General features: G+C 41.7%; 1 protein-coding gene across 1 annotated transcript in view; it reads right to left on the bottom strand.

The window, feature by feature from the left end:
- The window catches only part of LOC139376715 (collagen alpha-5(IV) chain-like), a 48332-nt gene that overhangs the window by 20759 nt on the left and 4478 nt on the right, over positions 1–23095 (bottom strand). The window contains exons 2-21 of the mRNA XM_071119589.1: positions 19977–20039; positions 19695–19730; positions 19543–19590; positions 18830–18904; positions 16113–16157; positions 14455–14545; positions 14062–14097; positions 13809–13973; positions 13450–13533; positions 12857–12946; positions 12670–12740; positions 11727–11915; positions 11156–11330; positions 10910–11002; positions 10349–10438; positions 6098–6205; positions 5545–5709; positions 4229–4315; positions 3911–4045; positions 3613–3708 (exon numbers count right to left, since the gene is read on the bottom strand). Coding sequence (XP_070975690.1) covers positions 3613–3708; positions 3911–4045; positions 4229–4315; positions 5545–5709; positions 6098–6205; positions 10349–10438; positions 10910–11002; positions 11156–11330; positions 11727–11915; positions 12670–12740; positions 12857–12946; positions 13450–13533; positions 13809–13973; positions 14062–14097; positions 14455–14545; positions 16113–16157; positions 18830–18904; positions 19543–19590; positions 19695–19730; positions 19977–20039 — 1942 coding nt within the window. The remainder of the gene's footprint in view (positions 1–3612; positions 3709–3910; positions 4046–4228; positions 4316–5544; positions 5710–6097; positions 6206–10348; positions 10439–10909; positions 11003–11155; positions 11331–11726; positions 11916–12669; positions 12741–12856; positions 12947–13449; positions 13534–13808; positions 13974–14061; positions 14098–14454; positions 14546–16112; positions 16158–18829; positions 18905–19542; positions 19591–19694; positions 19731–19976; positions 20040–23095) is intronic.

The raw sequence follows: 23095 nt of genomic DNA, 5'->3' as shown, positions 1-23095 counted from the left end.
GCGTACTATTGTTTGTACAGATGAACGTGGTACCTTCAGGCATTTGTAAATTGCTCCCGAGGATGAACGAGACTTGTGGAGGTCGACAATTTTTTTCTTTTTTTTTTGCTGATTTCTTTTGATTTTCCCATGATGTCAAGCAATGAGCTTCTAAAGCCATGACATCATTTTCTGGAATTTTCCAAGCTGTTTAAAGGCACAGTCAACTTAGTGTACGTAAACTTCTGACACACTGGAATTGTGATACAGTGAATTATAAGTGAAATAATCTGTCTGTAAACAATTGTTGGAAAAAAGACTTGCACAAAGTAGATGTCCTAACCGACTTGCCAAAACTATAGTTTGTTAACAAGAAATTTGTGGAGTGGTTGAAAAACAAGTTTTAATGACTCCAACCTAAGTGTATGTAAACTTCCGACTTCAACTATATAATATATATCTGTGTTTAAAACAACATATATATATTTTCCTTTATTATTTTCTCCTAACCCTACCACCCCTCCCCTAATTGGAGTAAACTAATGGACAACAACTGCTTTGTTTGTTTTTAGTCCCATCCTTCAGCTACCCTCAACCCTTCCCATCTCTGAACACCATCCATCTATTTGCCATATATTTTGTGCTGTGCTGTTTTACAAAAGTTCTGAACCTTTTATATTCTCATAGTTTTTTACAGATTGTAAATGAAAGATACAATTTTTGGCTAAGAGTATTATTATATTATTGATGGATTGACTATGTCTTTTCAAATCCTGCAGCAGTGCTATTTGCTGAGTTAGCTCCAGGTAAATGGAGCTATCAGCCATTCCTGAACCTGCGTCCAAAAACAATCTACATATGGACAAGTACCAAAACAAATGCTGTAATGATTGTCTCTTTGCAGCTAAATTTGCAGAGCTAGAATGGGTGTATCCCCCATATACTGTATATAACGTTCTATTGGTTGCAAGAATTTTGTATAATAATTTAAATTTAAAAACTCAACGTTTTGAATCCAGCGTCATTATGTGTATCAGAATTTTGCCAAAACAGTACACAGTTACAGTCACTCACCCTTCTAGACAACTTGAATCAGGTCTTGTGTCTTGAAGTCACCTTGGCTAGCTAGTGCTAGCCAACTTATTTCGCCAAATAGCTTCAGTCGGCAAGTGTGCCACCATGACAAAATTGGTTTGACATCGCATACCCTATCTCTGGGGCTAGTAAGTGAGAAAATATTTTCATGTTGCACATCTTTTAGTTGTCTGATTAAATGCTTTAAGTATTTGTATATGCTTACCCATCCATAATACACAGGCATGCTTACCCATCCATAATACACAGGCATGCTTACCCATCCATAATACACAGGCATGCTTACCCATTCATAAAACACAGGCATGCTTACCCATCCATAATACACTGGCATGCTTACCCATCCATAATACACAGGCATGCTTACCTATTCATAATACACTGGCATGCTTACCCATTCATAATACACAGGCATGCTTACCTATTCATAATACACTGGCATGCTTACCCATTCATAAAACACTGGCATGCTTACCCATTCATAAAACACAGGCATGCTTACCCATCCATAATACACTGGCATGCTTACCCCATTCATAATACACAGGCATGCTTACCTCATTCATAATACACAGGCATGCTTAACTGGATGAAATGATGGCACATGGTAAAGAATCTGTATATATCTGATTGCATATACTGTAACTGTCTTATGGTGAGCAAAATACCAACGTTCACTACACAGTCTTGAGGTAGTCAGTCTCAGTCTATTTAGGAGGCCGGAAGGAACTATGAGGAACCATGAGAACTATCAGGAACTATAAGGAACTATGAAAAACTATCAGGAACTATGAAGAACTATGAGGAACTATCAGGAACTATGAAGAACTATGAGGAACTATGAAGAACTATGAGGAACTATCAGGAACTATGATGAACTATCAGGAACTATGAGGAACTATGAAGAAATATGAGGAACTATCAGGAACTATGAAGAACTATGAGGAACTATCAGGAACTATGAGGAACTATGAGGAACTATGAGGAACTATCAGGAACTATAACGAACTATGAGGAACTATGAGGAACTATCAGGAACTATGAAGAACTATGAGGAACTATGAGGAACTATGAGGAACTATCAGGAACTATAACGAACTATGAGGAACTATGAGGAACTATCAGGAACTATGAGGAACTATGAGGAACTATGAGGAACTATGAAGAACTATGAGGAACTATCAGGAACTATGAAGAACTATGAGGAACTATGAAGAACTATGAGGAACTATCAGGAACTATGATGAACTATCAGGAACTATGAGGAACTATGAAGAAATATGAGGAACTATCAGGAACTATGAAGAACTATGAGGAACTATCAGGAACTATAACGAACTATGAGGAACTATGAGGAACTATGAGGAACTATGAGGAACTATCAGGAACTATAACGAACTATGAGGAACTATGAGGAACTATGAGGAACTATCAGGAACTATGAAGAACTATGAGGAACTATGAGGAAATATGAGGAACTATCAGGAACTATGAAGAACTATGAGGAACTATGAGGAACGCGAAAAACCTTTCTTTATTTCTATATAGCTGAACTCTGTGTGAACTCGTAATTGGTTCTGATTTCTGCAAATCAGGTTCCGGACAATTACCACTCCCACGTTGTCCTTGATTGATATCGTGCCAGGGACGGACTGACCATAGGGGTCATGTAGTTGACGCGTCCCTTGTCCGTCTTCATTCTACTTTAATAAATCGGGTTCAATATGAACTCTGTTGTTCTCTGACATTTGCAAATCAGGTTCTGGACAGTTAACACCATCTTTAGTGTATGTAGTGCTGTGACTTACGAGTAGATGGAATTGTTTATGTTGTGCTGTGACTTACGAGTAGATGGGATTGTTTATGTAGTGCTGTGATTTACGAGTAGATGGAATTGTTTATGTTGTGCTGTGACTTACAAGTAGATGTGATTGTTTATGTAGTGCTGTGATTTACGAGTAGATGGAATTGTTTATGTAGTGCTGTGATTTACGAGTAGATGGAATTGTTTATGTAGTGCTGTGATTTACGAGTAGATGGGATTTCCCGGGATAGCGATACCATGACAACATCCCCATGGTTTGGTTTGCATTTCATGTCAAAAATCATCCTTAAGTGTGTGAAATTGATTGTACAGCTGAATAAAGTTTCTGTAAGCTGATTTGGATATGATCAGACATGGTGATATTTATTTATTGTACCTTTATTTAATTAGGTAAGTCAGTTAAGAACAAATTCTTATTTTCAATGACAGCCTAGGAACAGTGGGTTAACTGCCTTGTTAAGGGGCACAACAACAAATTTTCACCTTGTCAGCTCAGGGAATCGATCTTGCAACCTTTCGGTAACTAGTCCAACGCTCTAACCATTAGGCCACCTGCCGCCGATATCTAGTATCAGCCATGCTGATATCGGGGATATTGACTTGCACAGTTAAAAAAAAAACTTTCGGAAAAATGCGTTACCACAATTACCATCACTCCAGCAATCACTACCACGAAGCATGACGTTTCCTTTTCTAGTTTATAACACACACACCTCTCGGCCCATTTCCTGGGTCACCGTCCCTCCCATCAATGCCTTTGGGTCCAGGATATCCAGGGTGTCCTTTAGCACCATGGAAACCAGGCAGACCTATTGCGTAAGAGACAAACGACATGTTAACGTGTTAAATGATCCTATCAATCACAATATTTTGAATAGCAATTCTCGTACAACACATAGTCTGAGATTCAAATGGAACTGATCATAGCATTGGGGGGGAAACAATGATCTTCTGCATAAATACCGCAGTGCATGTTTGATTGAATTGTTCGCTCATCTCTATGGAGCTCACCATGTTTCCCAGGGTCCCCTGGGGGCCCATGTATGACTGTATCGGATGATGGTCCACAAGGGCCTGGGGGCCCGTCGTCCCCCACAGAGCCTGGTACACCACTGTGACCTTTCTCCCCATCAGGGCCAACCGACCCTGCCCAGAACCACATCCCCCCCAAAAATCATTATATAATCTATTGTCATAATTCACACCTTTATCATCATTGTGTAAGTTTGACAGTTTATTTGTACGTGTGAGTGTTCTTGCGCGTCTGTATGTGTGTGTGTGTGAATGCACGCCCATGTGTGTGTGACTGTACAGTGTGTGACCTCTGACCTTTGGGACCGGGTGGTCCTTCAAGTCCAGGTGGGCCGTCAGGGCCCGGTCCAGATCTTCCTTCCAGCCCAGGGTCACCTCTAGGACCTGTAGTAGGTAACATATACTACTGTCGGAGGTAACATATACTACATCAACTACTGTAATACTGTGAGGGAAAAAAGTATTTGATCCCCTGCTGATTTTGCCCACTGACAAAGTAATGATCAGTCTATAATTTTAATGGTAGGTTTATTTGAACAGTGAGAGACAGAACAACAACACAAAAATCCAGAAAAACACATGTCAAAAATGTTATAAATTGATTTGCATTTTAATGAGGGAAATAACTATTTGACCCCCTCTCAATCAGAAAGATTTCTGGCTCCCAGGTGTCTTTTATACAGGTAACGAGCTGAGATTAGGAGCACACTCTTAAAGGGAGTGCTCCTAATCTCAGTTTGTTACCTGTATAAAAGACACCTGTCCACAGAAGCAATCAATCAGATTCCAAACTCTCCACCATGGCCAAGACCAAAGAGCTCTCCAAGGATGTCAGGGACAAGATTATAGACCTACACAAGGCTGGAATGGGCTACAAAACCATTGCCAAGCAGCTTGGTGAGAAGGTGACAACACAAAAGAACTGTCAATCTCCCTCGTCCTGGGGCTCCATGCAAGATCTCACCTCGTGGAGTTGCAATGATCATGAGAACAATGAATCAGCCCAGAACTACACGGGAGGATCATGTCAATGATCTCAAGGCAGCTGGGACCATAGTCACCAAGAAAACAATTGGTAACACACATTACGCCGTGAAGGACTGAAATCCTGCAGCGCCCGCAAGGTCCCCCCTGCTCAAGAAAGCACATATACAGTGGGGCAAAAAAGTATTTAGTCAGCCACCAATTGTGCAGGTTCTCCCACTTAAAAAGATGAGAGAGGCCTGTAATTTTCATCATAGGCACACTTCAACTATGACAGACAAAATGAGAAAAAAAATCCAGAAAATCACATTGTAGGATTTTTAATGAATTTATTTGCAAATTATGGTGGAAAATAAGTATTATTTTATACAATAAGAATGTGTCAATGCTGTTGCTGTACCTGGTGTTGAATGTTTCAGTGCTGTTGCTGTATCTGGTGTTGAATGTGTCAGTGCTGTTACTGTACCTGGTGTTGAACATGTCAGTGCTGTTACTGTACCTGGTGTTGAATGTCAGTGCTGTTACTGTATCTGGTGTTGAACGTGTCAGTGCTGTTACTGTACCTGGTGTTGAATGTGTCAGTGCTGTTACTGTACCTGCTGTTGAATGTGTCAGTGCTGTTGCTGTACCTGATGCACCTGGTAACCCGTCTCTCCCTCTGCCTCCCATCTGTCCAGTCAGGCCTTGCACTACGGGTCCGGAGGCCCCAGGGGGCCCAGGGTCACCAGCCGGACCTGAGCTTCCAAACCCCGGGGTGCCAGGGTCCCCGCACGAACCCATCTCTCCATTAATACCTGGGTAAGAGGGGAAAGTCAGAGTCGTGGATAAGAGCAAAAGAAAGCAAGGAAAATATGGAAATAGTGGACAGAGGGAAAGGAAGAGAGGGAGAAAAAGAGATGGGAGAGGGAGAGGAATAGAGAGAGGGAGAGGAATAGAGAGAGGGAGAGAAAGAGGGGGAGAGGAAGAGAGAGGGCGAAAAATAGAGAGGGAGAGAAAGACAGAGGGAGAGAGAGAGGGAGAGGAATAGAGAGAGGGAGAGGACGAGAGAGAGAGAGGGGACGAGAAGGAATGAGAATGGAGAATGGTAGGAATGAACAAAGAGAGAAAGAGAAAATGAGACATTAGAAAGACAACCCGTTGTATGTTAGGGACATTAGGAACATTCAGGCTTCACCAGCTCACCTGGGGGTCCAGGTCTGCCTGACAGCCCTGGTGGTCCGGTTGGGGCTTCAGTACAGCAAGTACCTGCGTAACCAGGAGGTCCTTGGGAACCATCTACACCTTTACTTCCTACAAACATATCAGGCATAAGGCCATAAGTACCTGGGAGTATGTGTACCAGTGTTTAAATACATCAGTGTGAATTTGACAGAGTGTATATGCCTCAATGTAACTGTGCATGAATGAGTAGAAAAAGTGAAAGATGGAGTGTGTGATGGATATGTTGTGTTGGTGAATTTGTGTGTGTGTCCGTGTGTGTGTGTGTCCCATGTCCGTGTCTTGTGTTGTGTCTGGGACTACCTGTGCTGTGTCTGGGTCTACCTGTGCTGTGTCTGGGTCTACTTGTGTGTACAGTAAGTACCTTTGGGGCCTGAAGACCCATTGATGCCGGGTGGTCCCGGGCTCCCTGGTCGGCCCAGTACTCCTGGATCTCCAGGAGGGCCCCGGGCCCCAACACCACCTGGGAAACCTTTAGGGCCGACTGGACCTAGGGTCTCAAACCCAGCATCACCCTGAGAGTGGATGGAAGGATGAATGTTAGATGGGTAGATGGAAAGACAACCTAAGAAAATCAACAACAATGACAAATGGTTTGATGAAGAATGCAAAACCTAAGAAAGAAATTGAGAAACCTATCCAACCAAAAACATAGAGACCCAGGAAACGTGAGCCTACACCTTCATTATGGTGAATCACTAAAACGATACAGAGATATATTATGGAAAAAGAAGGAACCGCACATCAGAAATCAGCTCAATTTAACTGAAGAATCCATAGAATCTAACCACTTCTGGGAAAATTGGAACATACCAGGGGAGGACGGCTCATAATAATTGCTGGAACGGAGCAAATGGAATGGCAACAAACCATGTGTTTGATGTATTGGATACCATTCCAGCCATTACCATGAGCCTGTCCTCCCCAATTAAGGTGTCACCAACCTTTTGTGGAACACACTAAACAAACAATAACACAAAGAGTTATCTATCCAAAACGTAGATGTATATATAAACCACTTCTCTAATCTTTTTGGCTCTATAACAAAGAACAAACAGCAAAAACATATACATGATCAAATTGCAAATCTTAGAATCAACTATTAAAGACTACCAGAACCCACTGGATTCTCCAATTACATTGAATGAACTACAGGACCAAATACAAACCCTCCAACCCAAAAAGGCTTGTGGTGTTGATGGTATCCTAAATTAAATTATAAAAATATACAGACCACAAATTCCAATTGGCTATACTTAAACTTTTTAACATCATCCTTAGCTCTGGCATCTTCCCCAATACTTGGAACCAAGAACTAAACACCCCAATCCACAAAAGTGGAGACAGATTTGACTCTAATAACTACCGTGGGATACAGCAACCTTGGGAAAATCCTCTGCATTTTCATTAACAGGAGACTTGTACATTTCCTCAGTGAAAACAATATACTGAGTAAATGTCAAATGGGCTTTTTATCAAATTACCGTACTACAGACCACGTATTCACCCTGCACACCCTAATTGACAAACAAACAAACCAAAACAAAGTCAAAGTCTTGTCATGCTTAGTTGATTTCAAAAAAGCTTTTGACTCAATTTGTAATGAGGGTCAGCTATACAAATTGATGGAAAGCGGTGTTGGGGGAAAAACATACGACATTATAAAATACATGTACACAAAAAATTGCCAAATTTGGCAAAAAAAACACACATATTTCTTTCCACAGGACTGTGGGATGAGACAGGGATGCAGCTTGAGCCCCACCCACTTCAACATATATATCAAAGAACTGGCCACGGCACTAGAACAGTCTGCAGCACCCGGCCTCACCCTACTAGAATCTGAAGTCAAATGTCTACTGTTTGCTGAAGCACCTAGATCTTCTGCACAGATTCTGCCAGACCTGGGCCCTGACAGTAAATCTCAGTAAGACAAAAATAATGGTGTTCCAAAAATGGTCCAGTTCTCAGGACCAGAAATACAAATTCCATCTAGACACCATTGCCCTAGAGCAACAAAAAAAAAAACGATACGTACCTCGGGCTAAACATCAGTGACACCAAAGGTAACTTCCACAAAGCTATGAATGATCTGAGATACAAGGCAAGAAGGGCCACCTACACCACCAAAAGGAATATAAAATTCAACATACCAATTAGGATCTGGCTAAAAATACTTGAATTAGTTATAGAACCCATTGCCCTTTATGGTTGTGAGGTCTGGGGTACATTCACCAACCAAGAATTCACAAAGTGAGAGAAACACCAAATTGAGACTCTGCTTGCAGAATTCTGCAAAAATATCCTCAGTGTACAACGTAAAACACCAAATAATGCATGCAGAGTAGAATTAGTCCAATACCCGCTAATTATCAAAATCCAGAAAAGAGACGTTAAATTCTACAACCACCTAAAAGGAAGCGATTCCCAAACCTTCCATAACAAAGCCATCACCTACGGAGAGATGAACCTGGCGACGAGTCCCCCAAGCAAGCTGGTCCTGGGGCTCTGTTCACAAACACAATCAGAGCCTCAGGGCAGCAACACAATTAGACCTAACCAAATCATGAGAAAACAAAAATATCATTACTTGACACATTGGAAAGAATTAACAAAGGAACTGAGCAAACTAGAATGCTATTTGACCCTAAACAGAGAGTACACAGTGGCAGAATACCTGACCACTGTGACTGACCCAAATTTAAGGAAAGCTTTGACTATGTACAGACTCAGAGAGCATAGCCTTGCTATTGAGAAAGGCCACCGTAGGCAAACCTGGCTCTCAAGAGAAGACCGGCTACGTGCACTCTGCCCACAAAATGAGGTGGAAACTGAGCTGCACTTCCTTAATCTCCTGCCAAATGTATGACCATATTAGAGACACGTATTTTTCCTCAGATTACACAGACCCACAAAGAATTAGAAAACAAATCCATTTGAATAAACGCCCATATCTATTGGGTGAAATACCACAGTGTGACGTCACAGCAGCAAGATGTTATGAAAAGGGACAAGAAAAGGGCGACAAGTGAAGAACAAACACTGCTGTAAATACAACCAATATTTATTTTCCCTTTTGTACTTTTTTGCACATCGTTACAACACTGTATATAGCCATAACATGACATTTGAAATGTCTCCATTCCTCTGGAACTTTTGTGAGTGTAAATCTTACTGTCATTTAAAAAAAAAAAATTGAATAGACAGATAGACAGACATGACAGGGTCAGTATTCAGTAATGACCTTTGGCCCTTGAGCCCCAGGGAATCCCATTACGCCGGGTCGTCCAGGATAGCCACTTCCAGAGGTACTTGGGCGTCCCGGCTGCCCTTTGTCACCTAGGAGACAGACAGCATCACAAAGTCCCACAAACTGGTGCTAGCACACGAGTATACACTGAGTGTACAAAACATTAGGAACACCTTCCTAATATTGAGTTGCAACCCCCCCTTTTGCCCTCAGAACAGCCTCAATTCATCGGAGCATGGACTCTACAAGGTGTCAAAAGCGCTCCACAAGGATGCTGGCCCATGTTGACTCCAATACTTCCCACAGTTGTGTCAAGTTGGTTGGATGTCCTTTGGGTGGTGGACCGTTCTTGATACACACAGGAAACTGTTGAGCGTGAAAACCCCAGCAGGGTTGCAGTTCTTGACACAAACCGGTGCGCCTGGAACCTACTACTATACCCCGTTCAAAGGCATTTTAATATTTTGCCTTGCCCATTCACCCTCTGAATGGCCCACATACACAATCCATGTCTCAATTGTCTCAAGGCTTAAAAATTATTCTTTAACCTGTCTCCTCCCCGTCATGTGATTGAAGTGGATTTAACAAGTGACATCAATAAAGGAATTATAGCTTTCACCTGGATTCACCTGGTCAGTCTGTATCTAGTCTGAAAGAGTTTTGCACACTCAGTGTATATAATTAATACATTAACACATCTCCAGTGGTGGTCCTACGTGGCTTGGTTGGTAAGTGACCATGGTGCTATAGATAAAACAGATAATAACAATAATAATAGTCATAATAACCAAACTACTTCCGGCGACTATGACTAAATTAATCCTCACTTGAGATAACGACTCATACAAAACCTTCAGTCAAGGCGTTCTTGTTCACATTACAGTGTCATTCCTGTTATTCAGATATTCAAAGGGATCGACATGGCACAAATAACTACTCAAAAATGTTTTGCCGACATGGCTCACCTTTCTGTCCAGTGGGTCCTCGTCTTCCCAGGGTGGAGAATACACCACTGTCCCCTTTCTCCCCCGGGTTACCAGCACCACCACGAGGACCTGTGTGGACAAACTCAACTCTGTGATAATGTCCTATCACGTTGTTTATGTTCTTCGTCAGGTAGAATGGCATAAAAGATTCTAAAGTTAGAACTGAAATAGCCTGGAGTCTAAACTAATATGCTAAGTTTCACCACTGTTTTGAAGTGAAACAGTTTGGACTCCAGGCTAGTGGTTAGTAGCCTAGTGGTTAGAGCGTTGGACTAGTAACCGAAAGGTTGCAAGTTCAAATCCCTGAGCTGACAAGGTACAAATCTGCCCCCTGAACAGGCAGTTAACCCACCGTTCCTAGGCCGTCATTGAAAATAAGAATTTGTTCGTAACTGACTTGCCTAGTTAAATAAAGGTAAAAAATTGTTTAAAAAAAGAAGAAGAACTAAAAATGACACTGAACTCAATGTAGTCTAGACCTCCAGTCATCCAGCCACCTCCCACCCATGCTGTGGTTTGGTCCCCACTTGGGGTGCTCACCTGGGGGGCCCCGTGTGCCCGGCAGCCCCGCCTTTCCCGGTAGGCCTGGGACTCCCTGGTCAGCCACACTGCTGCAGGGCTCGCCCTTCTGACCTGATGGGGATAGGAGAGAAAACGGAGTCAGACCATCAACTGATATAGGGACATTATCATTGAGTTATGGAAACACACAGCCAGAGGGTGTACACATCTAACACAGTCGAAAGAGCAAAAAGGAGCAGGTATTGGTGTGTTGCTTTACGGTACCTCGGTAACCAGGTGTACCAGGTAGACCTGGTACCCCACTATTGCCTTTAGGTCCTGAGGGGCCAAGCGGTCCTATGCCTACTGGACCTGGTGAACCGTCTGGTCCTGGGTATCCCTCTGGCCCGGGAGGGCCTGGGACACCAGTATCTCCCTTCAGACCCAGTGGCCCATCGTACTGGCACAGACAATCATCCAAACATCAGTTCTTCACAAAACATTACTTTAACAGACTTACGTTACACATCGACATTACCATTCAGCCAATAAACTCAGCCCACATTAGTTCACATAACATTACTGCTTCACATTAACAAATGTTCAGCATTCAAGTGTTCATAAAAGCTAATAAACTCAGTCTATCAACAAACAATTATCACTACCTCAAATTAATATTCATAGCCAATCAGAATATCAGAAGGCATACCCTAACTACTTAAAGTGACAGTTCACCCAAATTTGAAATGTACTTCAGTTTAAAAAATACAAAAAAAATGCATTCAAATCATTGCTTTGCATTTGAGAATAAAGATACATTTTAGTGATAGAAATCGTAACCATTTAAAATCCTCACTGGATCACCCTTAGGGCCTTGTTGGCCCTTGCGTCCACGAAAGCCAGGGGCCCCGTATAGGCCGTCCAGCCCTGATCTGCCAGCTGGTCCTGGGGCTCCTTTCTCTCCCTTTATCCCCTGGTGATTGCAGGAACCTGCATTTCCTTTTGGCCCTGGGGGTCCTGGAACACCTGAAGGGCCATGGAGACCCTGTAACACAGACAGGAGTGGTTGTCATGGATACAGTAATTTAGCAACCTTGGATACATTATTCCAGCGATACCACAGATACAGTAGCCTAGCAACACCATGGATAAGGTATCGCAGGAACACCATAGATACAGTATTCTGTCAACACCACAAATATGGTAACCTAATAAAACCATGGATAAGGTATACCAGCAACACCATGGATACAGTATCTAAGCAACACCATGGATACAGTATTCTATCAACACCACAGATCTGGTATCCTAATAAAACCATGGATAAGGTATACCAGCAACACCATGGATACAGTATCTAAGCAACACCATATATACAGTATTCTATCAACACCACAGATATGGTATCCTAATAAAACCATGGATAAGGTATACCAGCAACACCATGGATACAGTATCTAAGCAACACCATATATACAGTATTCTATCAACACCACAGATCTGGTATCCTAATAAAACCATGGATAAGGTATACCAGCAACACCATGGATACAGTATCTAAGCAACACCATATATACAGTATTCTATCAACACCACAGATATGGTATCCTAATAAAACCATGGATAAGGTATACAAGCAACACCATGTATACAGTATCTAAGCAAAACTACTAAGAAAGATGTGTCACTATGGAAATAATATAACTGCAAAACCACAGGCAGTCACAGTGACATCACAAGGTCAAATAAAAACGGTATTTAGTATCTGTATGGCAGAGGTATGATGCAGGTAGTGTCACCTGTTGTCCAGGTGATCCCGAGGGTCCTTTGAATCCTGGCTCTCCTTTGGGTCCTGGTCCTGCACTAAAGCCTGTGGGATGAGGGTTTATTTAAAAAGGCTGAAACACTTCTATTCTATAGGAAAGACAAGGATTTTTGTTCAACACAATACATTTCTCACTGAAAGTTCTGTTACGTTGCAGATACCTGGGACTCCAGGCTGACCAGGGGAACCTGGGGGTCCCGGCTCTCCAGATCCTTTTCCCGTACACAAACTACAGACCTCCCCTTTCTCACCTGTAGTGGAGAGAAGGACACAGTGACAATCGACAGCAAAACTGAGCATCCCAGGTGAGCATAACATTCCAATAACAGCACCCAATGATCGTTGAGATTGAGATATCATAATATTTTGATTTTTTCTACCAATAACACACCACAGTGTTCATGGTGTCTGAAGTCAAACCGATAACACACCACAGTGTTGATGGTGTCTGAAGTCAGATGATAACACACCACAGTGTTCATGGTGTCTGAAGTCAAACCGATAACACACCACAGTGTTGATGGTGTCTGAAGTCAACCGATAACACACCACAGTGTTCATGGTGTCTGAAGTCAGATGATAACACACCACAGTGTTCATGGTGTCTGAAGTCAGACGATAAACACACCACAGTGTTGATGGTGTCTGAAGTCAACCAATGAGAGACACAGTAGAGATCTAGGACAGCCCAGCCAATCAGTATACTCAATACTGACTGCCCCTCCAATCAGAAGAGTAATCAGACAGAGCTCACCTTTCGATCCATAATGGCCACCGTACCCTTGTTCTCCCTTGGCTCCCTTTGCCCCCGGAGGTCCGATAACACCCTTCAGATTATCTGTAACAAGAAACAAACAAGTAGATTATTTTTAATCAAATAAGATCCCAGTGGGATCAAAAAGTTGCCATGTTATGTGTGCGTCTCAATTAAAATCGCTGTGAGAGAATATCAGGATCCATATTCATAAAGATCTTCCTCCCCTGTCCATGTAGTCTTATTTATTATGATCAAATAGCTCAAACTGATTCTAGATCAGCACTCCTACTTTGAGATGTTTTATAAATATAGGCTCAGGGTTGGGGAGATTACTTTATATATGGAGAGAGTCTAACCTGATTCTCCAGGTGGTCCCGGGGGTCCAAGGTCTCCAGTTGTTCCTTGTGAGCCTTCCCTGCCTGGCTCTCCCTGGAAGATGGGTCCTGGCTCTCCTTCATCCCCTTTAGGCCCACTGTGGCCCTTCGCTCCCCGATTGTAGGGATCTCCTCCGTTGTTAGGACCTGTGTAGGGGAGATAGAGCCCAAGATGGAGACTGAGCGTGCGTGTACGTGTGTGTGTGTGTGTGCTTGCGTGCTGATCAGCGCTTACCTGGAGACCCAGGAGGCCCCTGGAATCCAGTGGCACCTGGAAAACAGGTTGATATCATTAGTTATTCAAACACACTGATTGGTCATGTTGGTGAATAAGGCGAGATCATACAGTTCTACTCCAGGTGTGATTGGATAGGGAGATGGTGAATATTATTATTAGCTATACAGACACCCTGATTGGTCAGGTTGGTGAATGAGGCAGGATTATACAGTTCTGCTCCAGGTGTGATTGGATAGGGAGAGGGTGAATATTATTATTAGCTATACAGACACACTGATTGGTCATGTTGGTGAATGAGGTGGGATTATACAGTTCTACACATCTGATTGGATAGGAGGAGGGTGAATATCAATAAGGGTGTGTGCTGTATGCTGGATGAGCATAGAGTACCTGGGGGACCAGTAACCCCGGGGGGCCCCGGGGGGCCAGTAAATCCTGGTTGTCCTTTGGGGCCAATTACGTCACAGCCAATCATGGTCACCTATGGGAAGACCAGAGAGACCAGGCCATGTATTCATAATGTTTCTCAGAGTAGGAATTCATGTAATCTTAGTCCTTCTAATCTTATTCATTACGGAAGGTTTCATTTGCATGTGTGTGTGTGTGTGTGTAGGTTCATCCTTCGCTCCAGATGGTGATAGTGACATTATCAGGCGCTTTGACTCACTCACCTCCCCAGGGTCTCCGTCTTGACCCTGGACGCCCTTCTTTCCCTGGTAAACACACACACACACACACACACACACACACACAAAAACTATTATTGGCACACGCACACATTCCAAACATGAAATGAATGGTAGTAATGACTGACCCGCGGTCCAGGTATTCCATCAGGTCCTGCTAAACCGGGATTCCCCTTTCTCCCCTAAAAATGGCAAGAGTGTATAATCACCATAGTTACATATACACACACATACACAACACGCATGAACACAAAAACAAACACAGTACACACATACACGTTGACACACAAAATGCATTACAAAACAGTAACATAAATCAACTATGTTAGACAGAAAGAAACAGAACAGAAAAAGGTTTCTGATTTCTGATTGACAGGACAGCTACCTCATATCCAGCGGGCCCTTGACGCCCATCTTTCCCTGGTCTTCCCTAAAAGAGAAATGATGGTAGTTAGTCCTCCAAAAGGAGAAGGCATATATATCTCTCATACAGCTAATTATCAAAACCCCCGTTATATTTTTTACATTGAATCCCATGTTAATTCTATCACATGGCTCAGAGGCAGGAAATCCTTACATCACTGTCATCGTCATAACCATAACACTCATCACATCACACATTCTCAATGGCCTTGAATTGACAGTCACATAGATAGTATAATGGCTGAATGTGGCAGTGTTTTACCTCAGTGCCAATGCCCCCCTGGTCCCCTTTTTCCTTAAAGTTGACCTGGCCAGCATAACCCTGATGACAGACAGACAGACAGACAGACAGACAGACAGACAGACAGACAGACAGACAGCGAGATTGAACAGACACACAGACAGACAGGACAGACCGACAGCCAGACAGAGATATTGAACAGACAGACAGATATATTGAATAGACAGACAGACAGAGAGATTGAACAGACAGAGATGTTGAGCAGACAGAGATATTGAACAGACAGAGATATTGAACAGACAGAGATATTGAACAGACAGAGATATTGAACAGACAGAGATAACTATCAAGTAAAGACAAGATTCCAGGTAACACTTCATTTGACAGTGTCACTATGACATGGGCATGACTGTGCTATAACACTTGCCATGAGGTGTCGTGTCCATTCACGACCACTCATGTCAGATGACCGGTGTCATAACCGCGGTAGCTGTTTGCTAATAACAGCACATACATAACACCCATGGACAGCAACCTCTCTGAGGTCAGGGGCGTCAAATGGTAGACTATATCGTCATAGTGAAACGACACCGTCATACTAACGTGTCATATACAAATGGAACATGATTCCGTCCATAGAACATAGGTGATTAAAAGCTAGATACGTATGAGGACTGGAAAACAAGGAGATGACTTACAGGTGAACCCTTACAGCCCTTCTCACCCAGATCCCCTGTCTCCCCCTGCAGAGAGAAAAGACAAGGGTCAGCTGACCATCCCACCAATCAGCAAGGTTTTCAGATTGGTTGAACAGATGTCCTGAAGGGTAGAGAGTAACATTACTCCACACATCACAGTATTAGATAGTAACATTACTCCACACATCACAGTATTAGATAGTAACATCACTCCACACATCACAGTATTAGATAGTAACATCACAGTATTAGATAGTAGCATCACAGTATTAGATAGTAACATTACAGTATTAGATAGTAACATTACTCCACACATCACAGTATTAGATAGTAACATCACCCCACACATCACAGTATTAGATAGTACCATTACTCCACACATCACAGTATTAGATAGTAGCATTACTCCACACATCACAGTATTAGATAGTAACATCACAGTATTAGATAGTAACATTACAGTATTGGATAGTAACATCACAGTATTAGATAGTAACATTACTGCACACATCACAGTATTAGATAGTAACATCACAGTATTAGATAGTACCATTACTCCACACATCACAGTATTAGATAGTAACATTACTGCACAAATCAACGTATTAGATAGTAACATCACAGTATTAGATAGTAACATTACAGTATTAGATAGTAACATCACAGTATTAGATAGTAACATTACTCCACACATCACAGTATTAGATAGTAACATTACAGTATTAGATAGTAACATCACAGTATTAGATAGTAACATTACAGTATTAGATAGTAACATTACAGTATTAGATAGTAACATTGCTGCACACATCACAGTATTAGATAGTAACATTACTGCACACATCACAGTATTAGATAGTAACATCACAGTATTATATAGTAACATTACAGTATTAGATAGTAACATCACAGTATTATATAGTAACATTACAGTATTAGATAGTAACATTGCTGCACACATCACAGTATTAGATAGTACCATTACTCCACACATCACAGTATTAGATAGTAACATTACAGTATTATATAGTAACATCACAGTATTAGATAGTAACATTACAGTATTAGATAGTAACATCACAGTATTAGATAGTAACATTACTCCACACATCACAGTAGTAGATAGTAACATCACAGTATTAGATAGTAACATCACAGTATTAGATAGTAACATTACTCCACACATCACAGTATTAGATAGTAACATCACAGTATTAGATAGTAACATTACTCCACGCATCAAAGTATTAGATAGTAACATCACAGTATTAGATAGTAACATTACTGCACATATCACAGTATTAGATAGTAACATTACTCCACACATCACAGTATTAGATAGTAACATTACTCCACACATCACAGTATTAGATAGTAACATCACAGTATTAGATAGTAACATTACTGCACATATCACAGTATTAGATAGTAACATTACTCCACACACCACAGTATCATATAGTAACATCACAGTATTAGATAGTAACATTACTGCACATATCACAGTATTAGATAGTAACATTACCCCTCCCATCACAGTATTAGATAGTAACATTACTCCACACACCACAGTATCATATAGTAACATCACAGTATTAGATAGTAACATTACTGCACACACCACAGTATTAGATAGTAACATTACTCCACACATCACAGTATTAGATAGTAACATTACTCCACACACCACAGTATCATATAGTAACATCACAGTATTAGATAGTAGCATTACTCCACACATCACAGTATTAGATAGTAACATTACTCCACACACCACAGTATTAGATAGTAACATTACTGCACACATCACAGTATTTCTTGATTCATCACAGTAATGATAATATTAACCTTGATCTGATTATTATTAGGTCACAGTTACGGGCACTAAAAAGCTAGCTCATGAGAAACTTTGCGTTGTGCTTGATTGAGCTTGCCTGCAATGAAACCAATAGAAAAGTCCCAAAAGTGCAAACCCCACCCACTTGACACTCCAGACATGCAAAAGCAAATGATCAAAATATTTGAACGATTTCAAATTATACTGAACACAAATATAAACGCAACATGCAACAATTTCATTGATTTTACTGAGTTACAGTTTAAAATAAGGAAATCAGTCAATTTCAATAAATTCATTTGGCCCTAATCTATGGATTTCACATGACTGGGATGCCATGGGTGACCCTGGAAAGGCAAAGGCCCACCCACTGGGGAGCCAGGCACAGCCAATCAGAATTAGTTTTTTTTCCCACAAAAGGGCTTTATTACAGACAGAAAGAGTCCTCAGTTTCATCAGCTGTCCGGGTGGCTGGTTTCAGATGATCCGCAGGTGAAAAAGCCAGATATTGAGGTCCTGGACTGGAGTGGTTACACATGGTCTACGGTTGTGATGTACTGCCAAATTCTCTAAAACAACGTTGTAGGTGGCTTATGGTAGAGAAATGGACATTCAATTCTCAGGCAACAGCTCTGCCAATTGCACGTTCCCTCAAAACCTGGGACATCACATTTTAGAGTATCCTTTTATTATCCCGACATGCTACGCTATGCCTACTATCAGGGATGTAAACACATTTGTGCACAACAATTTAAGAGAAATACCATTTTTTTGTGCATATAAAACAATTCGGGGATATTTTATTTCAGCTCATATGTTGCATTTCTATTTTGTGTTCAGTGTAGTATTTAAACCTAGCTCTGACTTGGTGTGACTATACCTTCAAATCGGAGGGAGCGTGGGCATATAGTTTGATCCCTTTGGGTCCCGGGAATCCAGGTGGCCCTTGGTGTCCCTTCAAGAGAAAAGGGAACCGGTCACACACATATATATCCTGTAGTTGGAATGGAATTCAAATGTCATCCACCTGTATGCTCGTTATATGACATCATGATGCTAGAATGACTCATTAAATGAGAGAAACCTGGTCCAAGAGGGTAGGAGGGTTAGTACAGATAATTATTAAACATGAAGACACACGTTCACATTATGTTACACATGTCATTTCAAACAAGAAAAAACAGACTTCGAAAGCATTCCCAACTTCATATTTCAAGTGCAGCTCCACAGACTGGCCACAAGGTGACAGCGTAGAGTTGGTGGTCATGTCTTATCGACTACAAAACATAGCCAAAAAAACAAAACATTTAATGACACAATTTTAAAGGGCCTTTGACTGAAGTAATTGGATGCCGTATAGGTAAAATTAGATGTAGGTTTATGAGCTTCAGCGTAAGAGCTTTAGCATATATAATGTCAGATGTAATCAAGAATTAAAAGTAAGCATTTCAATCATTCCAATTGAGAAACTCAGTGCATGGAGATAATATGAGGAATAAGGGATATAGGTGAGGGACACATGCAATGATGATGATGATGATGATGATGATGGTACAACATGATGTGAGCTACACAGTGAAGCAGTGTCTTTACCTTTGGACCACCAGAGCCAGGAATACTGGAGCTGCGTCCCTCTTGACCCTACAGCAAATAACATCAGTTACAGCACAGCTGAGCAACCTTCATACACACACACACACACACACACACACACACACACACACACACACACTGTGACCTATTACCTTTAACCCTGGGATCCCGGGTAGACCTAGCAATCCCTAGATAGAGAGTAGTAAGTACAAGGAAGGAGGTCAAGACATAACTATACCCAGTACATCATCAACACTAACACCAGAGAATTGACTGTTACAAAACCTACATGGAGCAGTACAGTACTGCACAGTAAGATGCAATCCAATTTCATCTCTGTGAACATGTCATTGAAGAAGACAAACATCACAATATATTAATATAGCATAAAACATTTATAACACAGTTGAGACCAGGCGCAATAATTCACTCACAACGACACCACGGGGCCCAACGTCCCCTTGTTGTCCTGTCGGTCCTGTTACCCCGTGGACACCCTGTATGACATCACAGACAGATAGTTGTAATGTCTATCTCTGATAGGACACCCTGTATGACACCACAGACAGATAGTTTTAATGTCTATCTCTGATAGGACACCCTAATAGACACCACGGACAGATGGGTTCATGTCTATATCCTGGCATATCGGGGCATCATAAGCTAGCTTGTTTTCTTCTTCGTGGTTATGTGTATCGGGTATGTGAGGTCATAGCGCGCAAACAAGTGAACAGCTGTGCCCTTGGAAGATATGAGAGGAACAGGATGGACTGAAGAACTGTGGTCACTTCTCAGAGGCTCTTTGTCTTATGCCGTGTGGCCAAGTTACTCAGAAGCAAAGATGATTGGAAACAATACAGGTCTATTCTGTTCCTCAAGTTAATCTCCAACCGGAGTCGCCAAGAATGTCCTTGACTATACGCCTAGACCAACTGCTGAGAGCTAAAAGGGATTGGAAGAATAGAAATGTATATAGTTAAGCATATTAATTGTTAACTATTAATATTAAACAAATCAGGTAAATATGTAATTTTTCTCTCACAGATTAACTTCATAGGGTTGGTGAAAGTGCATGGAATGAGTTTGATGCTCCTTTCAATAATTATCCATAATAATAACCTCAGCATGTAGACTAGCCTACCCATCACAGTCTACCCACACTGTGTCTGTGAGCTGTTGGCTAGAGCACACATAACGAGACCAGAGTAGACACATTTTCTATTTAACACAACAGTTTGTGACTAAACTAATCGGTAGAGTTGAAAATGCAATGGAAACACATTGAACATTTGATTTTTATTCGGTACACGAAAACGTAGGTGAAAGAAATTTTCATTTCGCGTGCACTACTTCATCACACGCTGATTTTAATACGCAAAAAAACAATCTGGTGGGAAAATGCACATATTTATTTTTGCAGATTTTAGAATATTGACATGGAAACCTAGCTTCTGATCAGGAGAAGAGAAGAATGCCCAGCCCATAACCCATAATGCACTAGTGGATGTCTGAGAGGATTTGATTAGTGTTTTCATAGTGAAACTGTCATCTTGCCTATCAGTGTACAAGGTGATGCGTATTACCATACTGCTTGCTTAGTGAATACCTCTGATTCCCTCCGATCGGGCTCATACCCTGGCTCAAACTCGGGACATCTGCCTTGCAAACACATGTGACCACCCTCATGGAGTATTTCAACCTAACGCGCCACCAATTAAGACCTTCTTCAATGGCATAAGGGGCAACACTTCAGGGCAGGCTGAGGAGTGAGTTTCTGCTACACATATACACCCATCAAAACCTCTCTGATCTCTACACATGCAGGAAGCAGAGGCCCATTTTGGATTGGGAAAAAGGAAGTATTTTTTTAATTTATCCTTTATTTTACCAGGTAAGTTGACTGAGAACACATTCTCATTTGCAGCAAGACCTGGGGAATAGTTACAGGGGAGAGGAGGGGGATGAGCCAATCGTAAACTGGGGATTATTAGGTGACCATGATGGTTTGAGGGCCAGATTGGGAATTTAGCCAGGACACCGAGGTTAACATACGATAAGTGCCATGGGATCTTTAATGACCTCAGAGAGTCAGGACACCCGTTTAACGTCCCATCCGAAAGACGGCCCCCTACAGTATAGAGGATAGAAGTATAGAATATAGAGGAAGTATAGAGGAAGTGGAGGACGGAACTGAAGCTTGAGGAGAAGATAGACAGAGGAATAGAGTGATGCTATATTATGGGTTGCTGTGAGTTACCTGGTCACCGTCCCTTCCTCGGGGTCCAGGTCTCCCTGACTGTCCAAACCCAATTAACATTTGGGATTCACCCTGCACACACATACACACAAAATGTTAATTCTGCTGATAATTATAGTGACAATGATGGTGATAATGATGATGATGATGATGAAGAAGAAGGAATGAGCAGGAGAAGGAAGAAGAGCCAGAGAGAGATTACCTTTGTTCCAGGTGCTCCAGGTAAACCCTAAAAAAAAAGAAGAAAGACAAATATGAACATGACAAAAAAAAAGCATATTATGACAGACAGTAGTTAAACACACAAATAAAATAAAAAATTGTGTAACCATCCGTCTTACTCTTAATCCATCATCACCATCACAGGGACCAGCTGGACCAGTAGCACCTCTCTCACCCTGTGGAGACATGTCGTTAACATCACTTAGAATGAATGTGGCGCCGTGTCCTAAGTGGAGCACTATTACCCTACTGTCACGTGCGCACCCTCTCCTGCCTCTAGGTCACTAGGCTTCTGGTTATGGCGCACACCTGTCACCATCGTTACATGCACCTGTGCATAATGACACTCACCTGGACTCCATCACCGACTTGATTACCTGCCCTTATATATGTCACTAGGCTTACCTACCTGGCGGCAGGTAGCCTAGTGGTTAGAGTGTTGGACTAGTAACCGAAAGGTTGCAAGATTGAATCACTGAGCTGACAAGGTAAAAAATCTGTCGTTCTGCCCCTGAAAAAGGCAATTAACCCACTGTTCCGGGGCCGTCATTGAAAATAAGAATTTGTTCTTAATTGACTTGCCTAGGTTAAATAAGGTTAAAAATATATATTTAAAAAACTCCCTTTGGTTTCCTTCCCCAGTCGTCATTGTTCCTGTTCCTTGTCGGTTTCTTGTTTTGTTCCATTTATTAATTAAATGTTTTCAGTCACTGAACTTGCTTCCTGACTCTCAGCGTACATCGTTACACCTACATAATGCATTACCTTTAACAGAAAAACTAGTGGACACTTAGTCTGATCCATATTAGGGAATAGGGTGCCATTATATGGGATGATTGTGATACTATGTGAAGATAGACGGTAGTGATGATCCTGCTGTCTAACTAGAGTGTGTGACTATCTGTGAGTCTTGTCTACATCTGGATAGCTTGGGGTGATATCTTTTTTTGTCAGAGAGGTTCACATAGAGAGAGATTTATGGGACAATAGCCATTGTTACTCCACCTCTGTCCCATTGCATCCTGGTGAACCTGGTTGGCCCATTGGTCCTTGAAGGCCTGGGATGCCCTAGGG

The sequence above is a fragment of the Oncorhynchus clarkii genome, chromosome 20 (genome assembly GCF_045791955.1).
Source record: "Oncorhynchus clarkii lewisi isolate Uvic-CL-2024 chromosome 20, UVic_Ocla_1.0, whole genome shotgun sequence".
NCBI lineage: Eukaryota > Metazoa > Chordata > Actinopteri > Salmoniformes > Salmonidae > Oncorhynchus > Oncorhynchus clarkii.
The sequence above is the reverse complement of the archived record's forward strand: the minus strand, read 5'-3'. Positions and strand labels throughout refer to the sequence as shown.